The 14,492-nt window shown below is 39.3% G+C and overlaps 1 protein-coding gene across 3 annotated transcripts; it reads right to left on the bottom strand.

Annotated features, from left to right (window-relative positions):
* Positions 1-779: 779 nt before the first annotated feature.
* Positions 780-13,941, bottom strand: adat1 (adenosine deaminase tRNA specific 1). Of its 3 annotated transcripts, none has more exons than XM_043228436.1 (9): positions 13,566-13,941; positions 13,428-13,496; positions 13,293-13,347; positions 12,479-12,609; positions 10,035-10,563; positions 5,876-6,021; positions 5,136-5,235; positions 4,887-4,973; positions 780-1,321 (listed from the first exon to the last, which is right to left on the bottom strand). In XM_043228436.1, the coding sequence occupies exons 1-9, from the start codon at positions 13,705-13,707 to the stop codon at positions 1,189-1,191; spliced, it is 1,392 nt and encodes a 463-aa protein (XP_043084371.1). In that variant the 5' UTR covers positions 13,708-13,941; the 3' UTR covers positions 780-1,188. The 3 variants fall into 3 exon arrangements, with proteins under 3 accessions (XP_043084371.1, XP_043084374.1, XP_043084372.1); XM_043228439.1 differs by having other exon boundaries at positions 13,428-13,485; positions 13,566-13,705; XM_043228437.1 differs by lacking the exon at positions 13,428-13,496.
* Positions 13,942-14,492: the final 551 nt, after the last annotated feature.

Raw genomic sequence — 14,492 nt, 5'->3', positions numbered from 1 at the left:
ATTCAGTTCCAATGTGAGCTTTAAGGCAAAGCTGACCCGATGCAGAAAAATGATACCTGATACTCTCTCATACCACAAATGCAAATACTGACCAGGGGCCTTTTGGTCTTAACAAAAAAACGTACTATGAAAGTGTTACACGATAGCTTTTCGCTAAAAAAAACCTCCCCTCGTTCAATCCGTGACGCATTTGAAAAGCAGAGGTGATGTCAATGGAGATTTTTCACCTCTGTAGCTCTCAAATCTCAGTCAGTAACGACTTAAATTTCAGCTCAAATCTTCCTCACGCAAAGCTTTTGTGAGACTTTAACAGACTTGGAATGTATAGCGTAATATAGTTAACATTATATGAAGTGTATAGCCCTTGGTCAAGATATAATTTTGCTGAATGGAGAACGGTGATCATGCTAACGTCTTTTATAATAGAAATGAACAGAGATTAGAAAATATGGCTACTGGGGTAAGTAATTATGCAAATTATACATTTTAATTGAACTTTTACAGCTGTTTTAAGAACTGTTGGGAAGAATACTTTGGAAATGTAATAGGTTACAGTCTACAGATCAAAACCCTATTAACGTGTAATAATTAAAATTTTATGTAATGTAGCTAGTGTTAGTTCCATTTAATCACAAAGTTTAGACAATAAATTTACATAATGTGTAATTTGTATATAAAAATAATCGTATAAAATTCGAAAATGTATTTATATGTAAATATTAAATATATAAACGTACATATTTTTCTTAAATATTATACATGCATGAGTGTGTATTTATATATACATAAAAAAATTACACAGTACACATTTTATGTGGAATAAAAATACAATTACATTTTAGTAAATTATTATATTTGGTCACTTTTTGGTTCCTTTTTTTTTTATATTTCTGATTAATATTTTGGTAATCAATTTGAAACACAGCGTTACATAAGCCTTACATTAAAATTCAACGTTAATTACTGCCAAACTTTCAAAATCCTTCAGAACTTAAGATCATAATTAAAGAAGCATGTAAATCTAAATGTAACATTGCTCCCAGAAATGTTTAAGTAACACATTTATTTTACATTTGACATGTTTTTGAAGAATTCATTTATTTGATCTAAGCTGGAGCCTTGAGAATGAGACCACAGCTCTTATTCCTGTGATCCGCTCAGGACACTGATATGGTGAAGTCCGGTCCGCTAGGAGAACAGCAGCAGTTCTCGAGGGCCCCGGGGCCACAGCGGGAAGGCCTGCAGACGCAGCTGTGTCCAGGCCTGCTGGTACGGCTCTGCAGCCTGCTTGTAGTCCCAGTACGTCTTCAAATCTTTTCCACTTCGGCGAGCGCAGAGAAGAAACAAACACATCGATCAGACACAACAGATACACAAACAACACCTGCGTGCTGTGGGGAGCATGCAAGAGAGGTCAGATGTCAACGTGACTTTGAGGACAGGCATGCATGGCGTCACGTTTCTGTTTCAAACGCGCAATCTAATGCTAGAAACATACTGTACACCAACGCAAATGGTTGGCCAATGTATTGCAAACAGGCGCCCAGTGCATCTACCAGCCCAGACACCGTGAAAGAGGACAACCCTCTTGTGTTTTCACAACAGTCGATTTATCAGTTTATTTACTATATATTATGCTGATGAGACAAGCTGTTTACTATTACAGACGTAAACAACTTTTTCTGTGTCTTAAATGTGCTTGTATCTGACAGTTTAAGTGCAAAAACACATGAAAGAGAGCTTAGTTTAGTACTCGCACGCACTTTTTTACAAGATGCCTTAAAGCACGAGTAACTTATAGCTTGGCAAGTTTGTCAGCAGCAAGTGTGACAGTGACAGAAAGCTCTGGCAGTCATCCAGAACTCAGAACTGCAGTTACATTCATAACTATTGTTCCATTTCATTCTTTCTGACCACCAGAGTCAGTGCTTCACATTGGATGACTTATAACCACAAGGTCACAAAGAGGATGGCAATGGACAATCACTAAACCTGTATGCATTGGTTATATCCTCCACGGTCTCTGATTTGAGTGGGACTAACCTTTTCTCTGCCTCCGAAAGCACAGAAAATGTTAGTCTGATTGCCCCAAATCTTCTGTGGCCCTGAGATAGCCACAGAACAGGCCTTATCTATTTGTACATGAGGTGCTAAAATTGCAGCTACAAAAACTCTGAAGATAGAAGCAACCCTATTATCCTCAAGCGGAGACAGCAAAAACTTTAACAACAAGGGGACAGGACATACATCTAAGGAAACTCTTTTCTCCCTACACCAAGAACATCATGACCCAGAGGACTGGATCCCTCTGCTAGTGAAAACCAGAGGGGTTTCAGCATGAGAAGGCACTGCTGTGTAACTTTGATCAACTTGTTTCTTTGCCCACTGGGACTCAGATGAAGACTCTTCATCCATCTCTGAAAGGGAATAAGCAAAAGGGGGCCTCATGACATTACCATAGCTGCTGCTGCTGCCAACATACCCATGAGTCTGAGGAAATTCCTGAATGGTAGCCTGGCATGCATTTGAAACCACTGGAGGAGATGCAGAATACTGCTCAACCACTATTCTGAGTCCAGAATCACACCTATGAACTTCACAGACTGAGCTGGACTAGCTCAGAACTGGCTAACTGGACCACTGCCAGACTAGTTTGTACCCTTACAGTGAAGTTGCTATCACACATGGGTCTGAAGTTGTTGTTTCCCAGTAAATGAGCTGCTGATGAGAAAAACGTCAGATGGGCAGGTCTTTCAGGTCCTGCGTCCCTGGCCTTTAGCATGGCCTGGTGCTCTGCCTTTTGGGGCCTGAAATGACTGCTCCTTTTCTTGGGGTCTCTGAACAGATTGTTCTACTCTAAGAGATCGCTCCAATTGCTGAGGCTTACAACATCAGTTGGGACTGTTGAAAACTGAAAGTGCGTTCTAGTGTCTGTTTTGAAGCAGAGCCAATAAGTTGTCCAGGGGCTACTGGAAGGTCCCTCAGTTTTTTCCTACAGGCCTCAGACGGGGTGATTGTGCAAGCCAACCTGCCTAGAGGACTGTACCGGGTAACGTCACAACCTTGTTTATATTTTTCTTCATAAGTGGCTGTGGACCGCTCTTTGTCTGGCTTGTCACCTAGGACCTGTTTGCCCTGGGAGACCCTACCAGAGACATATAGCCCCGACATCGTAGCTCCTAGGGTCATTTAACCATGTAAATATGGTGTGGTGAGTTTGATACATTTATGCTGACTGATTTTCCACCAGTGTCTGTGTTAGACACACATGTTAGACTGCATCCCATAAACAAAATTAAGACTAGAAAAAAAAAAAAACAGTCAAACACCCCTTTAAAACATCCTCATCATTATAAATGTTCGGATCTGAGGTGCAAGATGGCATCAACTAGCACCAGTTGTTTGCATAAACACACCTCCAGAGCAAGACCGTAGTCTTCTAGACCATAGGCTCTGACCACTGACGTTCAGTAAGGTGTCAAAACCAAATTGAAATGACATTCATTGCCACTATCTTGTCTACACTGAATACAGATGTGTGTTTTATTTGATCGTGTTGTCAAAACATTACATAGCAAGAGGGCGTTAATACGAAAATATGAGTCTTATGCAACAACGTTTCCTGACAAGCCTTAGAGGATTTGTCCCTTAAAACAGGTTGTTTTAGACCGTTGGTCAGAAGTAATCATTTTTACACATATTTGGGGTGAAGTAAACCTCAAAGAACATATTAAAGTAATAATCAATGTTGTGACCCCTTTCAGAGCACAACAACGTACAAAACTGTTTGCTTTTTTGGGCCTGATGCTGCAAGTCATCTGAGAATCCCCTGGAAATCCATCCCACAGTAATGTCTTACTGCTAGTATAATGCAGCAATCCTTTGCCTGAAGGATTTGTTTGAGCATGGAGTGCATACAGACTACTGTGCTGTGAGATCTCTCTTATATTTGCTCTTGTGTGAGCGGTGTAACTAGAGCTGGATTGCTGAGTAGGATCACTTCAAAGATACAAGAACAGAAGAACACTGTTCCCTCAGGTCACCAACTAACAAAGATCTACTGTTCAATAATCATGCTGCTTTACAAGAACAAAACACACATCTAGTTTGACATAACACAAATCAACAAAAAACTGTCACTTTACACCATGATTCGGTAGCCTAAACCAAACGGAGCAATGAATCAGATTACTACGATAGGGATTCGTGTAAATATCAGTTTACTGAGAGGTTATGACTGGTTTTCACATGGGAAACAACTCTGTATCCGATTACCTACGAGTACACACATTTTCTCTAAAGCAGTCTGTATGTTGACTTCATCTAATCTAAAGTGTTGTCATAGTTTACTGATAACCATAGGCTCTACTACAAGCTTTGGGGTCTATAAAACAGCAAAGGTGTCGACTGAGACCAGCGTATTTACCATAAATGTAAGGTTGGGCAAAGTCGTACGTTTAACATATTATGCATTTCACGATTAATTAATTAACCGTAACCTCGGAGAGTATAAACATGCTTTTCTATGTCGTTAAAAAAATTTTGAACAAGAAAATCAAGTTTGAGCCAAGGTAAAAAACATTATATTTTAGCTGTAATATTTACTTTATATAACACAAATCTTCACGAATAGACAAATAAAAATTTAATTTCAGCTCTACAAGCAGACATTGGTGTTTATTTACCTCAGTATAGTTTGTCAACTTTGAACAATTCGTGAGATGAACAAGCACTAAACCGATTTGAGCTGAATAAAGACAAAAGTTCGTGTCGTTATCCAGCTCTGCTGAGTTCTCATCAAACAGTGTCAGCGCAATTTAATTATGAATTAAAAATGTTCGCCGGAGTAAAACTGCTGCAGGTCTTGGCTGTTTTAAAGCACTTACCAGAGGGACTCTGGAAGCCGAGAGTCTTCGGTTGCTGCCACCAATTTCAGAAACGAATGAAAGAGCTCCACTTTACTAATTAATGACCTACACGTAGAGGAATATGAAAGTTAATAAGCATGAGCTCATATAGTGGTGACAATGTTTTGACACTGTATAAAGTAACATTAGGCAGGCTTCATTCTGAACACTCGTGAGTCATAAACAGATTCTACTCAGAATGCAAACTATTTCTTGTCAGGTGATCACCTTGCTTGTGATGTCCCCAGAGCTTTTTTAGTCACTCCCTGTTTGTAACCATTCGCAGTGACATCTAGAGGCTGCTGGGATACGGCGCACCAGCTGATAGCTGTAAAGACATTTATATCACCATTAGTTCAGCACGAGAAAACACCCAGTCATTAACAGAACCACTGAACTGGACCTCACTATATAATACACTGGCAGTGACAATTAAAGTGATTGTTAGTTTGAACTCTGCTAGCCCAAAAAAAGCCAATAGCTGCTGCACGTAACCTTGATCAAAAACAGAGAAAAAACGGTTCTAGTGTGAAATATTATTGCAATTTTGATTTTCCTAAAAATATAACTCCTTACTGTCTTGCTGAATAAAAAAATATTAATTTCTTTAAAAAAAAAAAGAAAGCCTGGCCAACACCTAAAAACAATATTATGACATCTGAAGAAACCTTATCAAACACCAGCAGCTCAAACAGACAGGCCTTCACCGGACGTCATCACGGCAAATGCAAAGACAACATTGTAATGGAAAAACGTTAACAGTCTGGGAGTTACTGCAGTCCGTTTTGGAACTACGTACACCAGAGATTTAAGATTAATGCTTGTAAATCTCACATTGTTAAAGCTCATTGTCAGTGCAGACTGCATCACGGTTTCCGTTTGCTTTAGTTTTGATGCAACACAATTTTTAGGAGTAATGCAAGCACACAAATAAATCCCTGTATATGACTGAATGTGCGTGTGCTCACCTGCCCCACAGGGAGATATTCTGCCTAGTGTGTGTTTGTGCTTGGCCTCGGTGTGAGTGTGGTTGTGAGGAAACTCCAGACCGGATTGCAGAATCTCTAGATCACGTTTGGAGAAAACTGGCGGCAAACCCCTCACATCAGAGCATCTGTGAGAGATGAGAAGTTTATTTTAATGAATCATTTAACATATAATTTGTTAACTAAATGATTAAAAACTATATAACATGCATTACGAGCTGGGCATGAAAACATTTTGAGTTTGAAGATAAATTAAATGATTAATTAGGGTAAATTAAATTATTTTGTCTTCTAGGAAACATGTAGCAATCTTCCGTAGGGTAGTACTAAATGGGCAAAAGAATGGCAAAATAAGAAAAGTTTTGAGAAAAATCTCATTCATTCTCACATTGAGTTCAAAGGTTTTCATCCCTGGCTCTTGATGCATGAAAATCCTTCTGGAGCATCAGTAAGAGTTTAAACCTTTTGTAATAGTTGTCCTCGGTGTTTAAAGATGGATCTTACAATCATACAGTCATTGTTAGAAAGGGTTCGAATACACAAAAATGCAGAAAAACCAAAGAATTTGAGGAAGCTGGAAGAACATGAAGAACGGCAGACAGTTTAACTGTTCAAGACAAACAAGGGACTCATGAACTAAACAAACTATGAATGTGCTTTGCTGGTCCTTTGGTCGAACCATGCGTGGTATTTATTTTACAGTATGTGTACTTTCCTGGTACATACATGGTAAATATATTTTACCTACAGGGAAATGAACACAAGGTACTTACTTGAAGTGTATGTACAGGGTAACGAATAAGAAACACAGCTATACTTAACAGTCATCAATGCATGTTAGCAAATTAGTTTGTACATACAGATACGTATGTGTAAGAATGGTCAACACAGGTAATGCCTGTATATGGAAACTAACTAGATACTAGATATGTACAGTATATGTATATACAGTATGCATAAAAAAAGGACTGTTTTTTGCTTACTTTGGGACTTTTACGTAGGACTTACTTTGTAGGTATTGGTGTATGTACTTATTAACGTACAGAATAAGTGGCAGTCCTCAAGTTAGGGAGAGTAAACATGGACCAAGGTACTCATTGAGTAATTGATGGTATACTTGCATTAAGTGTATGGAAATATGACTGCAAAATGAAGAACATCATTTTACAAAAACAGGAATCACAGGAATCCCCAGTTCTTCAAACTTTGTAAGCAAACTTTGTTGAGAGCAATTTAGCAATAACGGTCCGACACAAGCAATTAAAAAACACATCTCGTCTGACCAGCCAGAGTCAGAGCTACGTCACGTCTCGTCTGATCATCTAGAGCCACGTCACGTTCTGTCTGATCATCCAAAGTCTTGTCACGTCTTGTCTGATTATCCAGAGCCACATTACTTCTCGCCTGATCATCCAGAGCCACATTACTTCTCGTCTGACCATTCAGAGCCACGTCACGCCACGTCTGTTCATTCAGAGACTGTTACATCTAACACAGATCACCCAGAGCCATGGTATGAGTGGGCTACCAGATCAGAGTCTCATCCCAAGATGGCCACCAACCTATAGCCACAGCACAAGATGCTCTGTGCTAGCTTCCTGCTTCTCCCTGGAGGGTTCCTGCGCCATCTGCACCAATCCGGAGGGATCCCATTCCATCTGTGCCATCCCTGTCCGCACCGCCCTGGTGGGCTCCAGCTCTGTCCGCACCACCCTGGTGGGCCTTGGCACCTCCTACTCTACCCTGGATAGTTCCTGCTCTGCCCTGGAAGGTCCTAGCTCTATGGGTTAGGTCCATCAAGGATCCTTCCTCCAGGAGTGCCAGTGTCCCATGCCTCAGTGCCCCTTCTACATGGTCCCCAGCCTATACCTGGGAGTGTCTGGAAGCTGCTCCTTAGATGGGGGCTATGTTATGATTGCCAGCTGGAGTGCCCACAAACTGCCATAGAGGTCACTCCACGCTGGGCTGTTGTATTTGTTCTCCCCTTGTCTGTATATCTCTGCCCTGACATAACATGCTTATTTGAAAATGTGTGTCTCCTACTGTCTCTGCGTTCCCCGTTCCTTGCCCTTGTTAATTCTCTTAGCAATTTATTAACTTCTCCCCCATTATCTCATCATCTCATGTACCCTGTTTGTCATTCAGTCCCTGTGGAGTATTGAACTTGGTTCTTTCAAGCGTTTTCCTTGTGTTTCTAGGCTACCTTGTTTTTGTGTTTAGTTTACTTGACTACAGACCGTCGCCTTGTGCCCCTTTATGGACTGTACCCTGTACTGTTCTTGTGTTTGCCTCTGCCATTCCTGTTTGCCGATCTCTCGACCCTGCCTATTTGACCATGTCTTTCAATAAAGCCCTGTGGATCTGCATGTCTCAGATCCCTCATTCGTCACAGTATGTACCAAGGAAGTACACATACTGCCACTTAATTTTAAGTACACGCTACCACTTTATTTAAAGGTGTCCTTGTTAAAGTGTACTTGAAGTACTGAGTAATATTACTTAATTACATGTACATACTATATGGTAAGGGTTAGGATTAGGATTAGAATATATTTATACAAGCTTAGGTTAAGAAACTATTTTGTTCTTCTAAATTTTGGCAAGAAATAAAAAACAGCCCAATCTCATACCTACTGGAGCTCAGACAAGTGAAAAACATCTTAACCTATTAATCGAGGGTTTATAAGGCCATTTCCGGTTTTTGGGCAATAACTAATAAAATTGGTCATTGGTGAGATCAGCATTAAAAGCATAAAACGTGGGAAAAATAAAATAATCTGTAAAAAGATCAAGCTGACATGAATCTGGAAAACACCTTAACTGAGACAACACTATGTTTAAGCAAGACACCAAAAAACACTGAGAAAGCTCTGGTTTAGTCAAGTTTCAGTCTACCAGGACACAGGTCATCTGTAAATGCTTTAACCAAAAATGTAATTTATATCTTCTCAAAGTAAAATGATCAGTGGGATCTCAGACTCAAAATTAACCCAGAACTTCATTGCTATAAAACAAAAAAAATATCAAAAGAAACCTAAAATGTTCTGCAAGTTTATTAGACTTACCTTGGTAGGTAAAAAAAAAATACATAAAATAAATATATAAATACATATTTGAAACTGAGACTCTTCCCATTATAAATGAACATATTCTGAACTATGAGCATAACACAAAGACACAATTAATTATTACCAATAAATTGATATATTAATTCAATAACATGGATACATTTTACAGTTTAGATTTTATAATGAATTAATCTTCTTAAGCCAACCTTATTGTAAATTCAGGGCATGCACATTCATTCTTTGCCAGCAGGTGGTGCTTTCAGAATGGCAGAAACAACTAATTTCCGTAATGGCGGTAAAAAAAAGCAGGACAAGCAATGACATCATAGCCTTTTGAAGTTTAATCGGCACATTAAGTTATCTCGCAATTTTTGTCTTTCCATCCCAAAAATTTAAGGCTTCTTGAAACCATAAGGCTTCCTTGCAGACTTTTTATGGCCTTAAATTTGATTTGGCTAATTTTAAAGGGATCATGAAAAGGATTATTATTTTTTCTCATTATTATAATGCGATTATTATGATGCAATAGCGTTTTTTTTATATCACAGCCTGGACTAGAGCCATTGAGCTTGGTAAAACCACATTTGGCAGTGTATGACAGCCCCCATCTCATCTATTTTGATATAAAAATATAACTTTCTGTGTAGAATTCATATGGGTCCAATATGGTTTGTGGTCTGCTCGGTGTATTGTGTCAATTAAGAGTCAGCCATTAAGCGAGTACCGCCAGTGAGCAGAGCCTATGTAGAGGAACACTATTCGTTGATGTTTGGCTCTGGAGGTGTGTTTATGCAAACGACTAGTGCTGGGAGATGTCATCTTGCTTCTCAGATCCAAACAATCTATTTTTGGAACTGAATCAAATAAATGCTTTGTTTATAACAAGGAGGAAGTTTTACCCTGCAGGATGTTTTAATACAAAGGTATCTACATGCCAAAATATTAAGGCAAATTTGATTTCTCATCTCATGGTCCACAGGAACCCTGTAAGATTGTGAAAGTCAGCGAAAACGTTCTACAAACCTACAAGCTCTGCAGACATCGTGGTGTGCTAGTGAGGTACGTCCACCTACCGTGTGTTCAGGGCTCTCTGCATTGCCTCATGACTGTAAGGACACTTTCCAACAACCACAGCTCTGAAGTAGAGTGGCTCCTGTAGGTAATGAGACAGCAGGGCACCCTGGAAGCCCAGAACACCCCATCGGGCCAGTTTATCACTGCAGGAAAGAGAAAGTGTTCGATCGCCACGGCCTGGCTTCAGCCGCAGCGCCCCGATGCTGTGATAGAGTAACCCGGGCTGCAGCGGGTCGGCCGGGCCGGAGGGGACACACTTTGCCCCCGTGCGGTGCAAGTCTTTCTCTTCTTCTGGGTCGCAGTGCAATACCGCATTTGATGGATTACTTTCTTTGTTTTCCGTCATGGCTTCACGCTCATCAGTATGCCCCGATTTTTGGCGGGATGAATGTCTGTCGCTCTCTTTCAGGTCACTCTCGGCGTGTCGTTTCTGGCCTCGTCTCTCTGGCTCTTTGCTCTGGATTAATTTTACGGGCTCACAGGGCTGCGCTTGACTTCCAGTCATAGGAAATATGGAGGCATCGCCACCTAAAGATTCATTAGCAAATCACTGACTGGCCACTCAGGACTTCTAGTAACTTCTAAACAGAGCTGGGTAGTAAATGATCGCATGTACTTGTAATTATATCACAATTCATCGCATTAAAAGTTTTTGTGTAAATATTGTGTGTGCACTGTGTATATTTCTTATGTATATATATAAAAAGACACACATGCATGTAATTAAGGAAAAGCTTAAAAGAACACTCCACTTTCTGGCGATAGCACATTTAGCATAGCTTAGCATAGATCACTGAATCCAGTTAGATTGGTGTTCAAAAAAATCACCAAAGAGTTTCAATAGTTTTCCTATTTAAAACTTGACTCTTCGGTAGTTATATCATGTTTTTGTCTTGTCATTTAGAATAATGAACAGACTACAATTTGTAATCTACCCAGCACTGCTGGTAAATATACACTCACCAGCCACTATATTAGGTACACCTGTCCAGCTGTTTGTTAACGCAAATTTCTAATCAGCATGGCAGCAACTCACTGCATTTAGGCATGTAGACGTGGTCGAGACGATCTGCTGAATGGGGAAGAATGGTGATTTAAGTGACTTTGAACGTGGCATGGTTGTTGGTACCAGACAGGCTGGTCTGAGTATTTCAGATACTGCTGACCTACTGGGATTTTCACGCACAATCATTTCTAGGGTTATGGGTTAATATCCAGTGAGTTCTGTGGGCGCAAATGCCTTGTTGGTGCCAGAGGTCCGAGGAGAATGGCCAGACTGGTTCAAGCTGATAGAACGGCAACAGTAACTCTATAACCACTAGAAGTAACTACATAAGCACTCGTTACAACCAAGGTATGCAGAAGAGCATCTCTGAATGCACAACACGTCGAACCTTAAGGTGGACGGGTGTTCACTCTTGCCAGCTAAGAACAGGAAACTGAGACTACAATTCGCGCAGGCTCACCAAAATTGGACAATAGAAGATTGGAAAAATGTCTCAATTTCCGCTGCACCATTCTGATGGTAGGATTTGGTGTCAACAACATGAAAGCATGGATCCATCCTGCCTTGTATCAACGGTTCAGGCTCGTGGTGGTGGTGTAATGGTGTGGGGGATATTTTCTTGGCACACTTCGGGCCCAATAGTACCAATTGAGCATTGTGTCAATGCCACAGCCTACCTGAGTATTGTTGCTAACCATGTCCATCCCTTTATGACCACAGGGTACCCATTTTCTGATGGCTACTTCCAGCAGGGTTAACACGCCATCTCATAAAGCGCGAATCATCTCAGACTGGTTTCTTGAACATGACAATGAGTCCACTGTGCTCAAATGGCCTCCACAGTCACCAGATCTCAATCCAACAGAGCACCTTTGGGATGTGGGATGTGCAACTGTGTGATGCAATCATTTCAATATGGACAGAGGAATGTTTCCAGTACCTTGTTCAATCTATGCCACGAAGGATTAATAGGCAGTTCTGAAGGCAAAAGGGGGTCCAACCCGGTATTACTAAGGTGTACCTAATAAAGTGGCCTGTGAGCGTATACAGTAAGCTTTCATACCCCTGGCAGAAAATGCAAGATTTTTATCATTTAAATGAAAAATTTTAAGGAAGACAGTTAAAATATTTCACATAACATCTAAATGTACACCTTGTTGGTTGTTGATGTTATGTTGTGTTGCTTTCATGATGATCAGTGACTGTACGTCTGTACGGCAGGACTAGATACACTATATCTAGCCATTATTTTTGTATGAACTCTTTAACATCAAATTAAATAATTTTTATACTAATATTAGATTTTTTCTAAAATGTGAATGTGTTAAAAATTAGAACGTGCGCACACACATTTGACTGGCAGTATGAGACACAGAACCTTTTTTTAATTTAACGTAAGTATTTAGTGTTTAATATACAAGCGGTGGCTAGACTCACAAGGTGTTTGACTGGTGAAGAAAAGGAAAGAAACTCCCGGTTTAACAGCCCATTTGCCCTCTTCAGATCCAGGGCAGAAAACATCCGAGCTCTGGCCACTTACGGCTCTGAACAGCTGCTCCGTCAGATACCTGAGCGCAGAAAACGTCAAAAACACACATAGCTACATTCACTTCTGTTATTCCTCTAAAAAAAAAACTTTTTTGATCGAACAAATGACAGTTGTTTATAACTTAGAAAACTGTTATTGATTTCAAAGTACTGTTACATTAAATGAAATATGCATTCATGCTCGGTTTATGAATATATTTAAGTAAATTTTATGTATGTATGTGTATATATACACACATATACATACATATACACATACATATATATATATATATATATATATATATATATATATATATATATATATATATATATATATATATATATATATATATATAATGCTCTGAATTATCTTAATCTTTTGATATCTTAACAAAAATAATTTCTTATTAAAAGCGAGAGTGTTAAGAATGGTAAGAGCAAGCCAAATATTGGATTTGTAAAAAAAAAAACTTTATCACAGTAGCTTCATCCCCTTCGTTTTAATGTCCAGGCCTTAAGAAGTCAGGTACAGGACATAACATCCGCTTGACGAATGTGAAATCCATGTACAAACACAGATAGGCAAACTCATAAATCCATCATATATGAGCATAAGATACGGTTACAGCGTGTAAAGTTACAAAGGATCTCACACGCAGTTGTGGTTTGGTTGTGAATGAATTACTAATGCAATGAAGTAATGTCAGATGAAATAAATTACCTGACACATCCCCTCCGAGCAATCACCTCAGCATGACTGTCGTTCAGAATATCGCCTGCAAATCAGCACAATATATTCATTACATAGGGATGAACGTTTAGCTTTGCAATTGTGCAGAGTGTTTATGATATGTACCCTTGAGACTCATGGTAGATCGGCCGATGCATTTGGTGCCGGTTCCCAAAGACACGACCTGCTTGTGAACTGTGAGTGAATCGCGAGTTAAAACGGTATTTAAGTGTAATCATGTTGAGTTAGCCGAGTTTTCCTGACCTGTCTTCTGCTCTGAACTGTCAGTCACTAGGATCACAGCGGCCAGTAGAGTCCACTCTCTGCCCGCCTCTGGCTTTCCTCGTTTAGGCAGTTTTTTGAAGTGATTATAACACAAGCCGGCTATTTCATCAGGACTCCACATGTTTGCTATGCGCTAACGGCAGACATTTCCGATGACCGTGTTTTTTTTACAACATTACTAATAACGCGTTATGAATATACTCACACTTAGTTAACCCAGTTAAACGCTCTTTCGGACTGCGGATTAAAATGTAAATTCAGTCAGTCATAAATGTGTTTAACGGGTTTAATCTCGTGACTGAAATCTTGTGCTAAGAGCAGAAGAATGTTACCGATTTCAAAATAAGAGTCTTTTAGGACAGCATTTGTTCTCATACAAAAACATTAGAATTCTGGGAAAAAAAGATTTTGTTTCTCACGACTATTAATTATTAATATATTGAATAAACATTGTTAGCTAATGCTTTAATTTTGTATAAGCATAGTTGTTATTGTAATTATTTTTTAAGTAAAACTAATTTATTACTATTCATCTAATTTCACACATGTGAAGTACAGAATTTTCACTTTGTAATGAATTAAGTTATGTTCTGTTAAGTTATGGCTATATTTATATTGTTTCTGTCGGCACTTTTAATCATTGCCATATACGTATTTAAATATCCACAGGCTCGTTTCTGTAAAATAGTTATATTGAAGATAAAGAGCTATATTCACAGTTCAACATCGAGTTGAATGGAAAGCGGTTACTTATTTACCCATTAATTTCCACAATGCTATATAGTTGTTTGTGTTTACTAAATAAAAAAATATTGCGATACTGATACTGAAGGACTGATTCATTCACATAACAAAGGTAAAGGCATTGCCCAAATTCAAATTAACGTTGGTATAATGCAAATGTAA

This window comes from Puntigrus tetrazona, chromosome 25 (assembly GCF_018831695.1).
Source record: "Puntigrus tetrazona isolate hp1 chromosome 25, ASM1883169v1, whole genome shotgun sequence".
In the NCBI taxonomy this organism is placed as follows: Eukaryota; Metazoa; Chordata; class Actinopteri; order Cypriniformes; family Cyprinidae; genus Puntigrus; species Puntigrus tetrazona.
Note: the sequence above shows the minus strand (reverse complement) of the source record. Positions and strands in the feature narration are given on the sequence as shown.

What these genes read in the sequence shown, in the direction of transcription:
- adat1 (XM_043228436.1), bottom strand. Translation starts at nt 13,707, where the DNA reads ATGTGGAGTCCTGATGAAATAGCCGGCTTGTGTTATAATCACTTCAAA. An exon ending in CTTCACCAGTCAAACACCTT is followed by an intron (nt 10,564 to 12,478) that starts GTGAGTCTAGCC and finishes ATGAATCTTTAG; the next exon opens with GTGGCGATGCCTCCATATTT. An exon ending in CAGAGAGCCCTGAACACACG is followed by an intron (nt 6,022 to 10,034) that starts GTAGGTGGACGT and finishes CATCTCTCACAG; the next exon opens with ATGCTCTGATGTGAGGGGTT.